The following is a 21,199-nucleotide window of genomic DNA, read 5'->3' as shown; positions in this document are numbered from 1 at the left end:
CATCCCACACGCTAGCAAAGTAATGCTCAAAATTCTCCAAGCCAGGCTTCAACAGTATGTGAACTGTGAAATTCCAGATGTTCAAGCTAGATTTACAAAAGGCAGAGGAACCAGAGATCAAATTGCCAATATCCGTTGGAGCATAGAAAAAGCAAGGGAATTCCAAAAAAACATCTACTTCTGCTTTATTGACTACACCAAAGCCTTTGACCGTGTGGATCATGACAAACTGGAAAATTCTTAAAGAGATGGGAATAGCAGACCACCTTACCTGCCTCCTGAGAAACCTGTATGCAGGTCAAGAAGCAACAGCTAGAACTGGACATGGAACAACAGACTAGTTCCAAATTGGGAAAGTAGTACATCATGGCTGTATATTGTGACCCTGCTTATTTAACTTATATGCAGAGTACATCATGAGAAATGCCTGGCTGGATGAAGCACAAGCTGAAATCAAGATTGCCAGGAGAAATATCAATAACTTCAGATATGCAGATGACACCACCCTTATGGCAGAAAGTGAAGAAGAACTAAAGAGCCTCTGGATGAAAGTGAAAGAGGACAGTGAAAAAGTTGGCTTAAAACTCAATATTCAGAAAAATAAGATCATGGCATCCAGTCCCATCACTTCATGGCAAATAGATGGGGGAAACAGTGGAAACAGTGAGAGAATTTATTTCTTTGGGCTCCAAAATCACTGCAGAGAGTGACTGCAGCCATGAAATTAAAAGATGCTTGCTCCTTGGAAGAAAAGCTATGACCAACCTAGACAGCGTATTAAAAAGGAACGACATTCCTTTGCCGACAAAGGTCCATCTTGTTAAAGCTATGGTTTTTCCATTAGTCATGTATGGATGTGAGAGTTGGAATATAAAGAAAGCTGAGCGTTGAAGAATTGATGCTTTTGGTGTTGGAGAAGACTCTTGAGAGTCACTTGGACTGCAAGGAGATCAAACCAGTTCATCCTAGATCAGTCCTGGTTGTTCATTGGAAGGACTGATGTTGAAGCTGAAACCCCAATACTTTGGACACCTGATGCGAAGAGCTGACTCTTGAAAAGACCCTGATGTTGGGAAAGATTAGGGGCAGGAGGAGAAGGGGACGACAGAGGATGAGATGGCTGGATGGAATCACTGACTCAATGGACATGAGTTTGGGTAAACTCCGGGAGTCGGTGATGGACAGGGAGGCCTGGCATGCTGCGATTCATGGGGTTGCAAAGAGTCAGACACGACTGAGCGACTGAACTGAATGGAACTGAACTGTTTTCACAGTTAAAAAAATCTCTATGTGCATATATTCCGCTACTATTTGATATTTTATTGTTAAATACCTGCTATGACTGCCAGCCAATGTATGCTTTAGATTGCAGTCCTCACTCCACTCCTATCTTTGTTACTCTCTTCCCAATTTTTGTAAATGGTACGATGTCTACTTTATCAGAGTTAAGACATTTTCCCTGTGTTTTGTCATCATTTTCCTCATCTGTTTTAGTCTGTGTTCTATAGTTGAGTATATTCAGTGCTCCTTGCTTGCCCTTTTGCCATTGCCTCTGTAATCATGTCATGATCAGCTGAAGTTTGCTAGATGCCTTCCAGAAGTCAGGCTCCCAGATTCAGTTTTCCTCCATGCTCTGGCACGCTTGCACATTTCTGCTGCTGTGTCTCCTATGTTCCTTCCTGTATTCCTGGTTCCTTCACAGGCCACTGCAAACAAGTCAAAATAAGTCTTTCATCTTCCAGGAAACATATGGTGCACAAAGAGATCTGCTTCCTTCTTAGTCCCCCAGGCTCTTATTTTGTGGTATCTGCCCAATCGCAGCTTCTTTTGACATTTCTCACAGATATTTTATAATCTGTAGATCACATCTTTTCAAAAAGTAGGAAGGAAGAAAAGGAGACACTTCTACTCCTTTTAAGAATATTTTCTTGAAGTTGGAAGTTGCACATATCACTTTCCTACACTGTCTTAGTTGGGACCTAGTCCCGTGGCTTTTCCTCAGTGAATGTGGAATTTGGAAGCACAGTGTTTATTTCATGTAGCCATGTGCCTGACTAAGGTTTCTTGTAATTGGAGGAGAGAAAGGATAAAAGGATAATGGAGGACAGGGGATATTTAGGTGTTTCTGCCTGTTTTGTAGTCTTATTAGGGAAAAGAAGCATTATGGTCTAAATTGTTGTTCAGTTGCTAAGTCATATCCAAATTATACATAATTAAATAATGAAGCATAACATGTATAACATTGGGAAGGATCAAAGGATGTATATTTCTCAAACTAGAAAATGAAATAGTCCTTCTTTTCTAAAAATGATGTAAACTGAGAGGAGCCTTACTTACCCAGAAAATTTTCCTTGAGAGTGTCTAAATTCTTTAGATGATTAATTGCTCAACTTGCCTTTAGTGGGAATAAATGTAGCCAGTTATTATTACCCAAGTCTAGCTAAGTGTATAAAGGTCTTGACTAGTATAACTTGATTATTTTCTGTGTATTGTGAGGCTCTCTGTTATATGCAAATGATCCTCCAAGGATTACACTTTGGTCATTAGTATTACTTAGTATTTGGAATCAGTTTATCAGAACTGAGCAAAATGTCTCTGACAGGTGGAGGTGGCAGAGAGTGGTCTGGAACGTGGAATCTTTTCTGGATATCACAGCACTAGGATGTCCTAACTACCTTTTAAAACTCGAGACTTTGGGAGTGGGTGCCATGTGGCAACAAAGCTGAAAAACGAGGTGAAATGATGCCAGAGACAACCTTGAAACACTGCCATTGTGTTTGGAAATACCCTAGATTTTCATACTGGGTATACTCTTCCTCATACTTTCTATTGATTTGCTGTATTTGATTATACGAATTAACATCAGTTTAAAAGGAAAAGTCACCAGAGAAAACTATTTTATTTATTTTGAGTCTACCTGACATTTTTCAGTACACCTCCACTATTCCTTTCACTGATCTCTGCTTTCCCTCTTACTATTCTCTGGAGTCTAGGTAATTTGGGAAAGCTGACAGTTTCTTATGTGCTGGGTAAAAAATCCTTAAGATGCGTTCCCTTTAGTTTATGATTGTTCTGAAACTAATTTGTTTTACTCCTGAACAGTTGGTTCATATTGTCCAATTCTAGACTGTGGACTCTTTTGAAGGAAAGTTCCTTCTCACAGATGTATTTTGAATAGGTTATAAGATTATCAGGTGAAAAATAGTAGGAATAGTCGATAGAACATCATATTTTAGATACTTGTACTCACAAGTATTTTTCAGGAAAAATTGTAAACTAACTGACCTATCAATGAAATAATTCTGAAAGTCTAAAATATAGTAGATGTCAGACTTATAAACTACTATTAATGCTAAGAAAGATGCCTAAATTATCATATGTGGTTTTATTTCAACTGAGCTCTTTGTTGTTTTATTTGTTAGGAAATAATTAAAATTCTTTAACTGTTTAATAGGAGATAGTTTGAGAATTGAGCTCATTGAGAATGAGCATATAGAGGAGACAGGAAAAATAAGAAGAAAGGAAGAAAGAAAAAGAAGAAAGAATAATTTAGTAAATTTACTTTGATATGCAAAAGTCTAAAAAAAAATTTTTTTTTTGGCCATGCTGCGTGGCATGCAGGATCTTAGTTCCCTGACCAGGGATTGAACCCATACCCTCTACAGTGAGCACGCAGAGTTTTAACTGCTGGACTGTAAAGTCTTAACCGCTGGACCACAGGAAATCCTCAAAAGTCTAAATATTAAAATGCATTTGTGTGCATGCTCAGTTGCTCAGTTGTGTCCAACTCTTTGCGACCCCCATGGCCTGCAGCCCTCCAGGCTCCTCTGTCCATGGGATTATCCTGGTAAGAATACTGGCGTGGTTTGCCATTTCCTCCTCCAGGTGATCTTCCCGACCCAGGAAGTGAACCTGCATCTCCTGCACTGGCAGGCAATTCTTTACCACTGAGCCACCTGGGAAGCCCAAAATGTATTTATATTCAGCTTTATTGATTTCTTATCTAAGCTATTAATATAATACCAAGAAGTGAAATGTATCATAGTTGGGTGAACTATGATCATTGTTGTTCACTTTTTTTGGTCATTATTTTACAAATCTGAGTCTATATAATCATGATTTGAACAGGCAATATTACCTCTTCAATACAGTGTAACCTTTTAAACCAGAGTTAAATTTCAACTATATTGATCTTGACAAATAATACTTATAAAATGGCCCCGAGATAAAATTATTTGTATGTTCTCACTATAAACCTACATATTTAGATAAACTTAATTAAAACAGAAAATTGTATTTCCCACATAATAAATTACTTGGAAATACAGAAGTAAGATATGTCTGTGGGTACATATAATTGTATTTTATATGCATAGAGAAAGTTAGCCCAACTACATAGAAAATGGGGTGTGTGTGTGTGTGTCAAAATCCATTCAGTTTGGAGATAAGAAAAGAATAATATAAAGAGTTTTGCTGATATAAGCATAGGCTAATGCTATTAGTGCCTAACTATAGCTATGCTGAGCTGTTCCACTATTATTCAGGTGTCAGCATTTCTATTGTGGACTTACATTGTCATTATATGAATTTACTGTAATTTATAGCCTGAAATAAAAGGATACTATTGTTTTTGAACTTCAACTGAGAATGTTAATACAATAGGAAGAAAATATAGCTCAAGGTTTAGATTTTCAGTCTTGTTATTCAGCTTTTTACTCACTTTTAGAGACAATGTATATGTAACTATCTCAGACTTCTTGAAGAAATTTCAGAAAATTGAGTAACTATTATACATCTTCATAGATTCATATGTATATAGTATATTTTGTAGTTATTCAGATTCTCTATATAATTTGTTCCAGTTTTGCAAATAAATTCCAGAAATCCACATACCAGGCTTTCATTTAGTGCATTTAGTGTTTTCCATTTATTCATTTCCTTCTCAGACTTTCTCTGATAACACCATTCTTTAAAGTAGGAAAATAATAAGCGGTCAAGTCACAACTTGTATTCAGGAGTTTGTTGGATCATTGGATTGCAACTCATTGAAAAAGACTCTGATGCTGGGAAAGACTGAGGGCAGGAGAAGATGATCTCATCCTCGATGGTTGGATGGCATCATTGACACAATGGACCCAAGTTTGAGCAAACTTCCAGAAATAGTGAATGACAGGGAAGCCTGGTGTGTTGCAGTCCATGTGGTTGCAAAGAGTCAGATATGACTTAGCAACTGAACAACAAAAACAAACATTATTGAGTGCCTTGATATGCCAAATGCTTTAAAATACATGCATGATCTCATTGGATCTTTCCAAAGTCCCTTTTTAGATGGGTGTGAGGCCCCAAGTTTGAGTAACTTCTTTCAGGCCACTAGCCCTTTCTACTATTACATACACCTTCTTACCTTTGTATACCCAAGACTTCTCTTAGGAATACATATTCTAATTTCTGTCGAAGAAAAAGATGGTTGTTATCAGGGGCCAAGTCTGAAGTAGCAAAATTTTATCTTTTTACCTCTTTTTGTGCCGTGATTATTTTCTTTATACTATGCATTCTTTCCACTGTTATGTTTTAAAAATTCTTTCTGAAAATTCCCCCACACATAGAGATTTAAATGATAGTGTAGCTTAACTTATTACTTTTCTCAAAGATATTGGCATTTTACCTTTTACTGCAGAAAGAGAATTGAAAGAGAAGCTGAATCTCATGGTACTAATTGCCTAGCTATTAGGAAGACTTTCACCCATAGCTCGTCAAAGCTGCCACTAAATTTGTTAGACCTAATCCAAATGGATTTTAGTAATTTATCATTTAGTTCTTTGTAAGATAAAGGAAATTACCGTTGCTTTATTGCTTGGCATTCCTTTTTGTATTATTTTTTAAATCATTTTCCTGTTGTACCACTGTGTACAAGTGGCAGAAATTAATCCTTGGCATGTTGTGTGTTTCTGAAAGAAATTACATTTTTCTTTACTTTTACATACTTAGTTGTTAAAAATAGGGTGGTAGATAGAAAAAAAAAAAACTGCAGAAGTACAGTTCTGTAGCAGTGCTTTCTGCCAAGCATCACATTAAAACAAAACTATATAGATGACAATTACCTAATGACTATGGGTAATTGATTTCTCTAGTTAATAATATCAGGGTGAATTAGGGTAAAATTTTCTGTTGAAGTATAGTGTATAACTATTTCATAAGAGTTTTGATTGGCATTTGCTCTGTATGAACTGGGAACTTCCTGGCGGTCCAGTGGTTAGGACTCTGTGCTTCCACTGAAGGGAGCATGGGTTTGAGAACTAAGATCCCTTATGCTGCATGGTACAGTCAAAAGGAAAAAAAAAGAAAACAGTATGTGCAGTAAAGGCATTGACAGATCTCCAGGAAATTTCATAGATTTTTGTTCATTATTTTACTGTAATAATTATTTCTATCATCTCTGTTTTTAAAAGATAGAAGACAAAGAAAAATTGTGATTTTCTGGGGTCCTCTGGGAAATCTCAAATATAGTTTTGGATATAATGGATATCATGATCTTTTATTTTGTTTTTCCAATATTTAGGTTCCAATTTTGGGAAGGCAAAATCAAAAAAGTTATCAGAGGAGATCTGAGCACTTGGTTAAGACAGGTGCCTGAGAAGTAATATACAATTACTTCTTTAGTCAAAAGGACAAAATGTATTTTCTAAGCTCTGTTCTTCATTATACTTTCTCATATTCTAGGACAAACTGATCTAGTTCTCTTTTAGGAGTTTTACCCAGTCAAGCCATTTTTATAATACTGAGATGTAATTTTTAATGCACTTTGTGTTCATTATTATTATTTTCAAATGAACCAATTAATAAGTATTTTGTAAATTTATATTTTACTTTCTAATATAGTAAATGCCAATAGTTCTGCACCCATATAAACAAAAGCTCTCTGGAGTCCTAAGTCCTAGAGTCCTTTGGACTGGAGACTGAAAATCTTGAGAACTACTGCAAACTACTGCTTCCAGACACATCTACCCTTGGGAAACAAAAGTACACACAAAGTTGTATTTCTCTGTCACAATTGTTCCAAGTATAGTCTCATAACTCATATCAATTATAATTTTCAACCAAGTAACTATAACTAACTTGTACTTTAGAGAAAACTAGGGTAGTGGATAATTTAGAACTCTATGGCATCCACAAGCAGTTTAGTAGGTGTGCAGAGTCATGAATTCACATGTTACAACTTTCTACTACCACACACATTTCTTACATGACTTTCTAATGTGGAAGAAATGAGTATGTTCATTAACATGACCAAAGCTGTAACCTTAAGCAAAATTATGTAAGTTTAAAATTATACTTAGTGATTAATATTTCAGTATTTTGTCTTGGGCTTCCCTGGTGACTCAGTGCAGTGACTCCTGCAATGCAGGAGACCCATGTTCCATCCCTGGGTCGGGAAGATCCCCTGGAAAAGGAAATGGCAGCCCACTCCAGTATTCTTGTCTGGAGAATCCCATGGACAGAGGAGCCTGACGGGTTACAGTCCGCAGGGGCACAAAGAGTCAGACATGACTGAGAACTAACACACACATTCTATCTTACTTAAAATTTATCTATGTCTAATAATATCCATTAATTCAATTTAATATAAGTTTAAGCTTTTACATTACCTTGGAAATTATCTACTAAAAACAGATACTATAAAACATAATTATGGTTGAAATAAATGTTTGTCAGAATTGAATTTAACTGAATACAGTGTTCATTTTTGATAGTTTTTAATAATTTGTAGGAGTAATATTAGCTTAACTTGATTAGTAAACCTGTATAATTTTAGGAAAAATAACCCAAGTGGAATAAAATGTATGCTTCTGTAATACTTAATACTGATAATTCAAAGATATAGATGTTTTATTAAGCTAGTATTGTTTACCAAAGATTTAGTTTTATTAATGTGAACTTGGATTCTTAGAATATTTCATAGTTTTAGCTAGAAGAATTTTATTTAAGTTTAGTACATTTAAAGCATTAGAAGTTCAGAAAACAAAGTCCTACTGTAGAGCACAGAGAATTATATTCAGTAACCTGTGATAAACCATGATGGAGAGTATGAAAAAGAATATATATAACTGAGTCACTTTGCTGTATAGATAGCAGAAATTAGTACAACATTGTAAATCAACTAGATTTCAATAAAATTTTAAAAAATGAAGCATTAGAAGTTCAATTTCCTATTCTGAGCATTTTAGGAATGTTGAATTTATATAAGAGCTTATTTATCTCTGTTAAGTCAATCAGATCAGAACTTCTTTAAGAAACCTTGTACTATCATTTTTTCATATCCTCTGGAGAAAGGAAGAAATTTCACATAGAGTGAAAGGTAAAGGCCTTTCTGAGTTTGACACATAGGCACAGAGGGGTTATAGCTTCAGATCTATACCTTTGGCACAGATTAAGTAAACACAGAAGCTTAAAATCTCACTGTCCAAATGTCAAAGAGGTATTCTCCTCCCCAGTGGGTAAGTAATTATTTATTTGAGCTAGAAAAAAAAAATAGAGACATTTTTAATAAGAGTCTAATAAACCAGTTTCTCTGTCATCTAAACAGAGAAACATCTAAACATTTCAAACAGATCTCCATCATCCATTTACAGAGATCATCAGATTGTCAAACTATAAAACCAAACTCCTTATCATTGCTCTTACTAATGGGAAAATAACTTATTAGTAGTAAGAAAACCAACAACAACAAAAACTAAAACATGAAATTAGTGGATAGGGAAGAAAACTAGAGAAACAGAGAGCCAGCAAATTTTAAATTCTTTTGCTGCTTGAGATTCACCTCTGGGAGCCAGAAAAACGTGCCAGGGTTTAAGCTTCTCAGGAGGTGCACTTCACTGGCAGCTCCATTTACTAGCTTTGTCAGATGAATCCATCTCAGTGGGCAACCTTCAAACTGGTGGAAAAAAAAAAAAAAGAATTTAAAGAGAAAATCATGATTTTCATACAAATATAATATGAACATGTGTCAAAGACGTTATTTGACTCATTCATTAACAAGGGAACCAATAAAATGTTACAACTGACTAAAAGACAAGTGCAAACAACACACGCATGGGAATTTCCTGGCCTTCCAGTGGTTAGGTCTTCAGGTTTTCACTGCTGAGGGCCCTCACAGTGGGGCCAAAAACAAACAAAGAAAAACCAACACACACATGTAAGTATAAGTGATCAGTCTATAATGTTGAAGTGAATTTATAAATACTAATCAGTATCCACAGGGAAATCTCTTGTATTATACTGGACAAAATTAATTTACATTATAATAGATTTTCTAAATTTACAGAGTTGTAAAATAGCTCAAAGACAATGAAAAACACAGGAGCCCATAGTATCAGACAACCCAGAGGGTTGTTAGGACGCCTAACAACCTTTCTTGTCTATTTCAAAGTCTTTCACTGAGAACAATCCAGGTGAAGTCCTTTACTGCCCTTGTCTTCTTGGCCAACTTAGGCACAAGGTTAGCCAGCCCCTAACCTTTCAGCCTTCCAACTAGAACTTTCTAGGTTCGTGGAGCAAAGATGGGGGAAAAGATTTGTCTTCACCTGTGTTTGCATCACTAGCTGGATGAGGCGTCTCCTTGCGGCTTCACTTTCCTCCGGGTTTCTTGTGATCACTTTGGAACCAACCATTGCACAGTGTGGAGGTGGAATTTTAAATATCAGGCAAAAGGTACCTGTTGGTGTAGTTTCCCAGAGTGACTCAGTAAGCTCTGGCTCCCTGAGCCTGATGACCAGAATTCTCCCAGAAGGGCATTCCTAAGAATTATCTGCCCACAGAGCCACAGGCTCAGACCAAAGAACCTGAGACCTCGCTGCCTGGCTAAAGCCAAGCTTTTTTTTTTTTCTTTTTTAAATTTTTGACTATGTAGGATATGAGTTCCCCAACAAGGGTTTGAACCCACACCCCCTGCATTGGAAACATGATGTCTTAAACACTGAATTGTTGAGGAAGTCTCTGAAGCCAAGCTTTGTCCACTATCTACAGCAGTTCCAGTGTTGGATAGGTAAAAATCATAATTTGTCAAGATGATAAAGACTGAATTCTATTTAAGAGAGGCAATTTAGGACTACAAATGCAATACATGAAAGTCTTGCTATATGAAAGGCTTGTTTTATGAAAGTAAAATAATTGACGTTGAGAATAAGAATTGAGAAAATGTAAGGAAATCAACATTTATTGTACTTCTGCATTGGACACGTTACCTCTTTTAACTGTATATAGCATTTGTGCCTGTCCACAGTTTTGCCAGGCCTCAGTATACGTTTTACTAAACTCAATTTCCAAAAGGAATTTTCTGGTTTTACGAGTTGTTTTATTAATCACATAAAATTTTAGTTTTCTTAAGGTCAGTAGTTATGATAGACCAGTTCTTGGCACTCTTTTTAGGTAAGACTTCTGATTTTTCATCTGTAAATTTAATAGAGGGTTATACTTCAAAGAAAGAAAGTTCAAAATGCTACTGTGATATTAATCGAACAGAGTCCTCTTTACTTTGACTTTTGGCAGTGTACCACATGCTTTATTAAACATCAGGATTTAGATTGATCTTTAGAACACCTTTACAGAAAGGAAATCACAGCCTTGAAGCTGATGATAGAACAGTTGCAAAACTTGAAACAACTGCTTTATTTAGCTATGCATTTTGTTGACACTTTTCATTTTAGTAACCTTATTTTTCATTAGTATTCTCAGCAGGAACAACTGATATATCTTTCTTGACCTCACCCTGCTTAGAACAAAAACTTAAAAGGATAAATCTTCTTGAAACCTCACGTTTTTCCAGATCAGCTGCTTGTCAAACATGGCAGAATATGGTTTTGAAGCAGTGCAAACATACCTGCTGTCTTAGGTCTCCATGTCTTCCACCAGCCTTTGTCTTACTCCTTTGTGTCACTTGTCCAAGAGTAGAAACTATTCTTCAGAACTGACTCAGGTGTTCTAGGAAGCAGAGTGCCAATAAAAGACAACGAATATCCTCCTTTAAAGCACCTTCACTTTCTTCTTATTTGTTACATTATGAAATTATATCTGATTGTGTATTTGCTTCTGAATTTTGGTTATCCTTTTAGATAGTGTCTTTTTCATCCACTACTTCCTTTGACAGGCCACAGAAAAATATCCCAATTTCTCATCAATAAGATTTCATTTTCAACATAGGAATACCATGCAAACTGGAAACTGTGACTTTTGTTCAGCTCTAATACTTAACTTCTTTTGTCAGGAAGTGAGCTGATGCTGGCTTCTCTTTGTCTTATTCCAAGTTGGGGCATGAGATTTTCTCTGCATTAGAAGGTTGTTGAGACCTGAAGCCTGGGAAGGTAAGATGCCAGCATGAATACTGTCCATTTAGAACTGTGGTTTAACTGAGTGGTGATTTAAGACGATGAGTCTTTCCAGTTGTCCCTGAACTTTCAGTTTTACCAAAACATGTGAAAAATGTCTACAGTTGGGAGATCCATTAATATAATTTGTTTTTGTATGAGTTTTAAATATATTTTTATATTTACTGAAATTATTACTTAAAAGAAAGGAAGAACTGACCTATACCGACTTTATATATAAATAAATCTTTGTATATACAAATATATATATATTTATACCAAGGTTTATAATAATATAGATTACAAAAAATATATATATTTCCTGCTTATAGTTTTACTTTTCTTCCCTGATCATTTTAAAAATATATATACCTTGTCTTTCAAGAACATTTTTAGATTTCCTTCCTGATTTTTTTTTTTTTTTTTTTTTTTTTGGAGAAAAGCAGAATAGGGTGAGCAAAGAATTGAGATAATAATTTTTCTCACACAGAGAAAGGCAATATTTGGGAAAAAGTTTTTAATCACAGAATTTCGCCTAAGTATTCTGGTGAACCAAGCAGCATTCTTTGGCTGTCTCTCCCAAAACGTCTTTATTGGAAAAGACTAGCCAATGCATGGGTTCAGTAATGAAGGTCCTGTTTTAAACTACTCTTGCTTACTCTCATCATTTGTTTACATGTTTCCTTCATTCATGGTGCTTTAGTTTGTTTCAGTAAGTAAAATGATTAAAATTTTCAGTGTTTTACTAAAGCAAAAAAAATCATAATTTTTCACAATAATAGTAGCATACATGACAAATATTAATTATTCTCTATGGAGAACATTTTGTCCATTTATATACAGATATAATCTGTAGTCCATTTCAGCACATGAATTATCTAGTTAATAGTCCTCCTTGGAAGAACCTAATAGATTTTGCTTTTTTATTGGACTTAGATTATACTTTACACTTTTGAAGTACAATATTTATTGGTTTTTAAGGGTGCTAATATCATATAAATATTAAACAGAACTTTTGCAAAGTTGAATATTAACTAAGTGTCTCTTACTTAAGAATCTGTTAATGCTTAGTGACATTATGTAATTACATAATACATTATGTAATTACATAAATTACATAAATGTAATTTATGGCACCAGCTAATAAAAGAATCAGTCTTCCCTAAATTCTTGACCTGTAAAAATATAGTAAGAGTTCCATAGGACGTTGGCATGTTTTTGTGTGGTTATCTGGCTCTGGATCGCTAAAGGGATTTAAGCTCATGTGCTTATTAGTTCATGTTTTTTTGAACACTCATAGTTTTATTTTATTTTGGATTTGCTTTTGCTATTTTTCATGGGTTTCAGATTGAACTTTGATTGCTATAAAGTGGGAATCAAACTTGGAAGTCAATTTTAGCATATGCCAATATTATACTTTTTCTTTCTAAGATAGATTAGCCCAAGTCAAGTAGCATTGACACTGAGTCTTTACTTGGTTAGTGAACTCTTCTAAAGTTGTTTATTATTTCTGAAAATTATTTAATTTTTTCTGGCTATAACTTTTCTTAAGTATTTTATTCCATGTAGTCATACATGAGATGTAAATATGACCTTTGTAAAGTAACTAATTTCAGTTTCACTTGTATAGCGTGTTTCCATATTCAAAGCACTTTTAGACATTACTTATTTGATTCTGACAATAGGCCTATGAAATAGCTACAGCAGGTGTTATTCTGATTTTACAGTCTTAGAGTGTTTGAGTGACTTGCTGAAGGTCACACAATCAAGTCATAAGAGTGGATCAAGAGATCAGTTTTTTCTAGCTCACAGTCCAATACTCTTTCTTAGAGCTATATGACACATTTTATTTACATGATTAAAAACTTGGTTCTAACAACTTACCTTGAATGCTGTGGAATCTAATGAATTTATTTTATGTCCAATGTACTAATATAGCTTCTGGGTTTAAGGAGAGATTGTTGGTGGTGTTCAGCCAGAAAACTAACACATATGTCTTGGATTCTGAATTTTGAAATTTCTCACATGGTTAAGCATTAGTACCTGTTCCAGCATTCATCTTTCAGTTCCAGGAAAATGTGCATAATCCTAGTACTTGGTATTTACCTTGGTAGATGGCACAACTGTTTGCTACTTGGCAGTCTGTGGAGAAATGATGTCCAAAAATAAATTAACAAGGAAGTTACATAAAGACTGAAGGCTACTTAGTTCTACATGAAATGGTGGTACAAATGCCTCACCTTTCTATTTTGCTTCAGCCGGTACTATTATTTCATTGTCTGTGTAAATCTTAATTCACTTCCCCCACCTTTTTTTTTTTTTGAAAGTCGCTCAGTCGTGTATGACTCTTTGTGACTCCATTGTAGCCCACCAGGCTCCTCTGTCCATGGAATTCTCCAGGTCAAAATACTGGAGTGGGTAGCCTTTCCCTTCTCCAGTGCATCTTCCCAACCCAGGGATCAAACCCAGGTCTCTGGCATTGTAGGCAGATTCTTTTTTTTTTTTTTTTTTTACTTTTTAATGTAGGCAGATTCTTTATCAGGCTGAGCCATCAGGGAAGCCCTAATTCACCCTTATTTATTTATCCTTAAAGGAGCTGACTTTGCCTGAAACTTGATATTTGTGTCATAATTGGGTCATAACATTTTCACAAATGAGCTCGAGCTCTAAAAGTGGGATCCTCACATCCTGGGCCATAAATCTAGCCTTGGTAAATTCAAAAAAATTGAAATCATTCCAATCATCTTTTCTGACCACAATGCAGTAAGATTAGATCTCAATTACGGGAAAAAAACTATTAAAAATTCCAAGATATGGAGGTTAAACAACACCCTTCTGAATAACCAACAAATCATAGAAGAAATCAAAAGAGAAATCAAAATATGCATAGAAACGAATGAAAGCACAACAACCCAAAACCTATGGGACTCTGTAAAAGCAGTACTAGGGGAAGGTTTATTGCAATACAGGCTTACCTCAGAAGCAAGAAAAAAGTCAAATAAACTAATTCTACACCTAAAGCAACTAGAAAAGGAAGAAATGAAGAACCCCAGGGTTAGTAGAAAGAAAGAAATCTTAAAAATTAGGGCAGAAATAAATGCAAAAGAAACAAGAGACCATAGCAAAAATCAACAAAGCTAAAAGCTGGTTCTTTGAGAAGATAAATAAAATTGACAAACCATTAGCCAGACTCATCAAGAAACAAAGGGAGAAGAATGAAATCAAAAAAATTAGAAATGAAAGTGGAGAAATCACAACAGAAAACACAGAAATACAAAGGATCGTAAGAGACTACTGTCAGCAACTATATGCCAATAAAATGGACAACTTGGAAGAAATGGACAAATTCTTAGAAAAGCATACCTTTCCAAAACTAAACCAGGAAGAAACAGAAGATCTTAACAGACCCATCACAAGCACGAAAATCGAAACTGTAATCAGAAATCTTCCAGCAAACAAAAACCCAGGACTAGACGGCTTCACAGCTGAATTCTACCAAAAATTTAGAGAAGAGCTAACACCTATCTTACTCAAACTCTTCCAGAAAATTGCAGAAGGTAAACTTTCAAACTCATTCTATGAGGCCACCATCACCCTAATACCAAAACCAGACAAAGATGCCACAAAAAAAGAAAACTACAGGCCAATATCACTGATGAACATAGATGCAAAAATCCTTAACAAAATTCTAGCAAACAGAATCCAACAACATGTTAAAAAGATCATACATCATGACCAAGTAGGCTTTATCCCAGGAATGCAAGGATTCTTTGATATCCACAAATCAATCAATGTAATACACCACATTAATAAATTGAAAGAGAAAAACCATATGATTATCTCAATAGATGCAGGAAAAGCCTTGGACAAAATTCAACATCCATTTATGATTAAAACTCTCCAGAAAGCAGGAATAGAAGGAACATACCTCAACATAATAAATGCTATATATGACAAACCCACAGCAAACATTATCCTCAATGGTGAAAAATTGAAAGCATTTCCACTAAAGTTAGGAACAAGACAAGGGTGCCCACTCTCACCACTACTATTCAACATAGTTTTGGAAGTTTTGGCCACAGCAATCAGAGCAGAAAAAGAAGTAAAAGGAATCGAGATTGGAAAAGAAGAAGTAAAACTCTCACTGTTTGCAGATGACATGATCCTCTACATAGAAAACCCTAAAGACTCTACCAGAAAATTACTAGAGCTAATCAATGAATATAGTAAAGTTGCAGGATACAAAATTAACACACAGAAATCCCTTGCATTCCTATACACTAACAATGAGAAAACAGAAAGAGAAATTAAGGAAACAATTCCATTCACCATTGCAATGAAAAGAATAAAATACTTAGGAATATATCTACCTAAAGAAACAAAAGACCTATATATAGAAAACTATAAAACACTTATGAAAGAAATCAAAGAGGACACAAATAGATGGAGAAATATACCATGGTCAGGGATTGGAAGAATCAATACAGTGAAAATGAGTATACTACCCAAAGCAATCTATAGATTCAATGCAATCCCTATCAAGCTACCAAACGGTATTTTTCACAGAACTAGAACAAATAATTTCAAAATTTGTATGGAAATACAAAAAACCTCAAATAGCCAAAGCAATCTTGAGAAAGAAGAATGGAACAGGAGGAATCAACCTGCCTGACTTCAAGCTCTACTACAAAGCTACAGTCATCAAGACAGTATGATACTGATACAAAGACAGAAATATAGATCAATGGAACAAAATAGAAAGCCCAGAGATAAATCCACGCACCTATGGACACCTTATCTTTGACAAAGGAGGCAAGAATATACAATGGGAGAAAAGACAATGTCTTTAACAAGTGGTGCTGAGAAAACTGTCAACCACTTGTAAAAGAATGAAACTAGAACACTTTCTAACACCATACACAAAAATAAACTCAAAATGGATTAAAGATCTAAACGTAAGACCAGAAATTATAAAACTCCTAGAGGAAAACATAGGCAAAACACTCTCTAACATAAACCACAGCAGGATCCTCTATGACCCACCTCCCACAGTAATAGAAATAAAAGCAAAAATAAACAAATGGGACCTAATTAAACTTAAAAGCTTTTGCACAACGAAGGAAACTATAAGCAAAGTGAAAAGACAGCCTTCAGAATGGGAGAAAATAATAGCAAACGAAGCAACTGACAAATAATTACTCCCAAAAATATACAAGCAACTCCTGAAGTTCAATTCCAGAAAAATAAAAGACCCAATCAAAAAAAGGGCCAAGGAACTAAATAGACATTTCTCCAAAGAAGACATACAGATGGCTAACAAACACATGAAAAGATGCTCAACATCACTCATTATGAGAGAAATGCAAATCAAAACCACAATGAGGTACCATTACACACCAGTCAGGATGGCTGCTGTCCAAAAATCTACAAGCAATAAATGCTGGAGAAGGTGTGGAGAAAAGGGAACCCTCTTACACTGTTGGTGGGAATGCAAACTAGTAGAGCCACTGTGGAGAACAGTGTGGAGATTCCTTAAAAAACTGGAAATAGAACTGCCATATGACCCAGCAATACCACTGCTGAGCATACACACCAAGGAAACCAGAAGTGAAGGAGACACATGTACCCCAATGTTCATCACAGCACTGTTTATAATAGCCAGGACATGGAAGCAACCTAGATGTCCATCAGCAGATGAATGGATAAGAAAGCAGTGGTACATATACACAATGGAATATTACTCAGCCATTAAAAAAATACATTTTAATCAGTTCTAATGAGGTGGATGAAACTGGAGCCTATTACACAGAGTGAAGTAAGCCAGAAAGAAAAACACCAATACAGTATACTAACGCATATATATGGAATTTAGAAAGATGGTAATGATAACCCTACATGCAAGACAGCAAAAGAGACACAGATGTTTAGAACAGTCTTTTGGACTCTGTGGGAGAAGGTGAGGGTGGGGTGATCTGAGAGAATAGCATTGAAACATGTATATTATCATATATGAAACAGATCACCAGTCCAGGTTCAATGCATGAGACAGGGTGCTCAGGGCTGGTGCACTGGGATGACCAAGAGGGATGGGATGGGGAGGGAGGTGGGAGGGGGGTTCAGGATGGGGAACACATGTAAATCCATGGCTGATTCATATCAATGTATGACAAAACCACTACAATATTGTAAATTCATTAGCCTACAACTAAAATACATTTAAAAAAAAAGTGGGATCCTTGTACATACTCATTGGTAGACTGTATTTATTTTTTGTAAATATATCTGAAAATTTTAAGTTAATTTTTAGGTTAGTCATTTTTACTTCTTGGGTGACAACATAATATTTAAATTTCTCTTTGTTTTTTCTCTAAATTCTGATCTGACTAGTTAAATAACAAAAAGATATATTTTTTCTTGACTTTGCTTTATTGAAAGATACCATCAGCTTTTGATTTTCTCACAAGAGCATGTGTTTGTTTGGCCATGCTGTAAGACAATGGACAGCACTCTAGTGTTGAGTGGTTTCCTTTATATGCCTTTTTTTTTTTGTCTGTTGGCCCACAACCTCATCTGACCACTCAGTTTATATTTATACCATTCTCTTGACTCCATCCAACTCATATGATGTAACTATCATATAGTTAGTTACATCAGCTAGTTTGTCATCTTGCTTGAAGTTCTATCTTATCTAAACTTGAACCAGCCTTAAGAAATTTGAGTAATGAGTTTATAGTTTTTTAAAAAAGAATCTTCCTCATAAAGAAGAATTCAGTTCAGTTCAGTTGAGTCACTCCGTCATGTCCGACTCTGCGACCCCATGGATTGGAGCACACCAGGCCTCCATGTCCATCACCAACTCTCAGAGTCCACCCAAACTCATATCCATTGAGTCAGTGATGCCATCCAACCATCTCATTCTCTGTCATCCCCTTCTCCACCTGCCCTCAATCTTTCCCAGAGTCTTTTCAAATGAGTCAGCTCTTTGCATCAGGTGGCCAGAGTATTGGAGTTTCAGCTTCAACATCAGTCCTTCCAATGAACACCCAGGACTGATCTCCTTTAGGATGGACTGGTTGGATCTCCTTGCAGTCCAAGGGACTCTCAAGAGTCTTCTCCAACACCATAGTTCAAAAGCATCAATTCTTCGGTGCTCAGCTTTCTTTATATTCCAACTCTCACATCTATACATGACTACTAGAAAAACCATAGCCTTGACTAGATGGACCTTTGTTGGCAAAGTAATGTCTCTGCTTTTTAACATGCTGTCTAGGTTGGTCAAAACTTTCCTTCCAAGGAGTAAGCATCTTTAATTTCATGGCTGCAGTGATTTTTGAGCCTAAGAAAATAAAGTCTCTCGCTATTTCCATTGTTTCTCCATCTATTTGCCATGGAGTTATGGGACCAGATATCATGATCTTTGTTTTCTGAATGTTGAGTTTTAAACCAACTTTTTCACTCTCCTCTTTCACTTTCATCAAGAGGCTCTTTAGTTCTTCTTCACTTTCTGCCATAAGGGTGGTATCATCTGTGTATCTGAGGTAATTGATATTTCTCCCAGCAATCTTGATTCTAGCTTGTGCTTCATCCAGCCTGGCATTTCACAAGATGTACTCTGTATATAAGTTAAATAAGCAGGGTGATAGTATACAGCCTTGATGTACTCCTTTTCCCATTTGGAACCAGTCTGTTGTTCCATGTCCAGTTCTAACTGTTGCTTCTTGAACTGCATACAGATTTCTCAGGAAGCAGGTGACTTGTTCTATAGGGGAAATAAGTATTTTTTTATTTAGACTTTAGGTAATTGTGCTTTCTAAAGTATTTTACTTCCATTTCAGTTTGCCACTCATATTCTCTCCTTTCTCTTCCTCTCTGTGTCTCCTCAACTCCATCTTTACAGTAGTTTTGAGAGAATGGGAACTGCTGCGTTGGTCAAACTGACACCCCCTCTAGTGGAAGCTCTAACCAGTAACACCACTTTCTCACCATCAGTAGGACTTGAGGTTCATAAAACATCTTTCATATGCTCATTTAAGTAAAATTGATACCTGTGCTGTAGCTTGATATTCTTTTCTCTTATTTATTTGTCTACTGCTTTATTAGCCTATCACATTAGTTGCCAAGCTTTGTTAGTAATTAGTTCACATGTAACTTTCTAACATCCTTGTTAGTCTAGGATGGGAGAAAAGAAGGTAACATTTATAAATACTTCCTAAACTGGAAAGAGGTGGGGAGGAGAATTAATTTAATAGAACAAATATTTCTGGTTTTGGTAATGCTACCTTGAAGAATTTATATACACACATACTTTTTTACACAAATTTTTGCTAAGTATAGTTTACTGTGTAACTTTGTGGGTTGCTTTATAAATAAACATTAGTATATATTAAAATACTATTATTTATTTTAACTGCAAATATTAAATAATTAAATTGATCTGGTGCCAAACTCACTAATTCATATCAATTTTTATGTTTTATAATCTTTGAACATATTAACAGGGAGAAAGCAACTGGTTGATATTACCAAAGATTATGGATTTCTGTCACATAGTTTTAAAGAGCTGAAAGTAAGTGGGCTTAAAATAGTGGCTGGCAAATGAAAATATCACAAAAGCTCTAGAAAAGCAAAGTAATAATATAAGGAGTAGAACTACCAGATACTAAAACATAAAGTAACAGTACTGAAGCAGTAAGGTGGAAGCCCAAGATTAGATGTATAGATCACTGAAGAGTAAAGAACTGTTGTCACTTACACAAACCTAACATATATTAAAGGAGGCACTGTTAAACAGCAGGGAAGAGAATGATTATTTAATAAATGGGGTTGGAATAGCTATTTAGCATTGTCAAGGAAAAATACACTTAGAATCACATCTACACCAGAGATAACAAAATAAATTTCAGATGAACCTTAAGTGTGGACAATTACATATTGAAAATATGGAAGATAAAAGGACTGAATATTCTATCATTTCTCTGGAGTTTCTAAGCAATTTGAAAACTGAAAAAGGAAGATAGTAAAGATCAGACTGCAGATGCTAATTTATAATAACTGTAGCTCTGTGAGCATTATAGTAAAGCATTCCTAGTCTGGGTTCAGAATCTGAAAATTAGTCTTCTTTTTTTTTTCATACCAGCTGGAAAACTTATGCTTCCTATATTAGTTAATGGAACAGAGAATGCAACTCTGTATCTAACATTTTATTCCATAGATGCATTGAAAATTATACAGGAGCTCGTTGTGAAGAGGTTTTTCTCCCAAGCTCCAGTATCCAGACTAAAAGTGATCTGTTCGCAGCTTTCGTGGCGTTGATTGTTCTTCTAGGAACTCTTATCCTTGGAGCCCTCTACTTCCTCTGCAGGTAACCAAAATAGAAATATGCTTTTGAAAAGAAAAAAGTAATACATAGTAGTTATTGTTTGACTAAATAATCAACATGCTCTTTAGCTCTAGATTATTTTTCCAGCTCATGTTTTCTGTTTAGAGTTATTTCTCTAATGCAGTTATTGTTACTAAATTGTATCTTTTATTTATTTTTGTTATTAAATTACTGTCATTTTTGAAAGGATCTTATTCTTTGTTACTATCATCATCATTACCTTGACTTTTCTAAACTAGTAAGGTAGACCCACATTCACTAAAGTCATCATGCCAAAAACACCTAAATATTTGGAGTAAGTCTATTTAAAGTATACTTTGAATGTGAAAGAAAAGCAATGATTTATCAGTTACCCAAGTACCCATTAACAAAAGAATGGACACCAAGTTGTGATATATTGCTATTAAAGGGTAATATATAAGCAGAAATGAATTACAGTTACACAAATTGATTCTGAAAG

The 21,199-nt window shown here is 35.3% G+C and overlaps 1 protein-coding gene across 11 annotated transcripts in view; it reads left to right on the top strand.

The window, feature by feature from the left end:
• The window catches only part of NRG4 (neuregulin 4), a 102,020-nt gene that overhangs the window by 56,474 nt on the left and 24,347 nt on the right, over positions 1–21,199 (top strand). For all 11 annotated transcript variants that reach the window (XM_043921857.1, XM_043921856.1, XM_043921854.1 and 8 more), the window contains one exon: positions 20,572–20,721. In XM_043921857.1, coding sequence (XP_043777792.1) covers positions 20,572–20,721 — 150 coding nt within the window. The remainder of the gene's footprint in view (positions 1–20,571; positions 20,722–21,199) is intronic.

The sequence above is a fragment of the Cervus elaphus genome, chromosome 13, assembly GCF_910594005.1.
Source record: "Cervus elaphus chromosome 13, mCerEla1.1, whole genome shotgun sequence".
Classification (NCBI taxonomy): Eukaryota; Metazoa; Chordata; class Mammalia; order Artiodactyla; family Cervidae; genus Cervus; species Cervus elaphus.
The sequence above is the reverse complement of the archived record's forward strand: the minus strand, read 5'-3'. Positions and strand labels throughout refer to the sequence as shown.